General features: G+C 46.3%; 1 protein-coding gene across 1 annotated transcript; it reads right to left on the bottom strand.

The window, feature by feature from the left end:
- Positions 1-9: 9 nt before the first annotated feature.
- On the bottom strand, positions 10-1,421 carry LOC111668548 (BAR/IMD domain-containing adapter protein 2-like; the record flags this gene model as incomplete). The annotated part of the gene is made up of 3 exons (XM_023424612.1): positions 10-296; positions 671-847; positions 1,269-1,421. Coding segments are annotated over 3 exons (617 nt in total), but the record flags the coding sequence as incomplete, so codon positions are not given.
- Between the last annotated feature and the right edge of the window lie 177 nt (positions 1,422-1,598).

Below are 1,598 nucleotides of genomic sequence, written 5' to 3'. Positions count from 1 at the left end.
CCACTGGACGTGGAGGGAGTGGATGCAGCCGGGCTGATGCTGACGCTGCCGCTGGCGCTGCTGTCAGGGAGGGGGCTGGCTGATGCACTGAGGGGTGTGCTGGTGTGCTGAGGAGAAGCTCCTCGTGAAGAACCTCCAGCAGCTCCTCCAGTAGATGACGCAGTGCGGAAAGTCTGGGGGGAACCCTGAGGAGGACAGGTGTCACTCTGAGAGGTGGAGGGGAGTGAGCGCTGCTGCTGCTGGGAGCGACTGGAGTCTCCGTTCAACAGAGGAGGGACTTCCTGAACAGAGAGCCTCTGGAAAACCAAGAAATATCCAGCAGTGTAGTTATAAGTATTGTTATAATAGTCTAACGTTGCCACTGCTCCTAATTCTATAAGTAGTTTAGTTTAGTGCCTTGGTGCGTAACTCAGGACTTCCTAGCCAAATCGTGAGACTTATTTTTGTCTTGCAAAACAATGGTGTTGTCGAACCTCGGCCAGGAACTACTAAGAATAGCCTTGTTTTTTGTTTGACCGCCAGATAAATATTTGAGTTTAACCAATGAGGTTTTGAAAGGTTTTCAATATCTTATCCCACCATGTGATCCTTCTGTGGAAACCAACCACAGAAGATCAGAAATTATGAACTTTTAAAAATAGTAAAGTCCAAACACCTGACCTGAACTCACCTGTTCTGGCTGAGCAGAGCCGAGCTTGGTGTGCCGGAGAACCTCGGCTATCCCAGCAGCCCCTGAGCTTTGAGGCGCAGTGTGACGCAGCAGATTCAGAGCGCGCTCTGGGAGTTTTGTCGGCTGAGAACATGACTGCTGCCAAGATGACAGTTTCTGCGACAGAAGCTCTCTCACCTGGGTTATTTTCAAAAAGATAAAATAGAAAAAGCCAACACTGTTAAGAGCTAAGACTGACATTATTTCATATTTTCTTATTGTATTTTTTTTAACTGTCAACAAATCCCATTAAACAGTGATTTTACAGCAGCAGGACAGTGTATGTGGGACTGACGTGTAGTGTTTGGACAACAATGAAGATCTATGTCACAGGGGGATAAAACGAATGAGCTCGGTTCAGGGTATGATAACACATCTTTGTTAATAGAATACATTAGCTGGTGTTTTAGGTCTTTTCACAGTATTTGTTCACAGTACGAGAAATATCAAATGACTTAATTCAAACTGTAAAACCAACCGCTCAAGACATCCACATTTCAGTATTTCTACATGAGAAAGACGAACTGACTAAATAAATAAGTCAATGTGAACAGATCACCTTGGAGTGGTAGTTGATGAGCAGTTTGGTGACACAACACTGTCTGTCCACCAGGAAGCAGTATCGTCTCCTCTCCTCAGTGAGCGCTGACCTGTAACCTGTGGCGACCAGCGCGTCCAGCTCGCCTTGGCGACGACTCATCAACTCCACAAACTGAAGGAGGAGTCAGAAATTTGACTGCGAACCTAAACGTCCTCACATGGCGTTCACGGTCCTCACAACAATCACACACAAACCCTAACATATGTAGAGTACAGTACACGCAGTGACCTTTAATTCACATTGTAAGGAGAGAGGAGTGACATCATATCCTGCCTGTTGCGCAATCCC

This window comes from Seriola lalandi, unplaced genomic scaffold, assembly GCF_002814215.2.
Source record: "Seriola lalandi dorsalis isolate HSWRI2012SDOR001 ecotype SW California unplaced genomic scaffold, Sedor1 jcf7180002004135, whole genome shotgun sequence".
Taxonomy (NCBI): domain Eukaryota; kingdom Metazoa; phylum Chordata; class Actinopteri; order Carangiformes; family Carangidae; genus Seriola; species Seriola lalandi.
The sequence above is the reverse complement of the archived record's forward strand: the minus strand, read 5'-3'. Positions and strand labels throughout refer to the sequence as shown.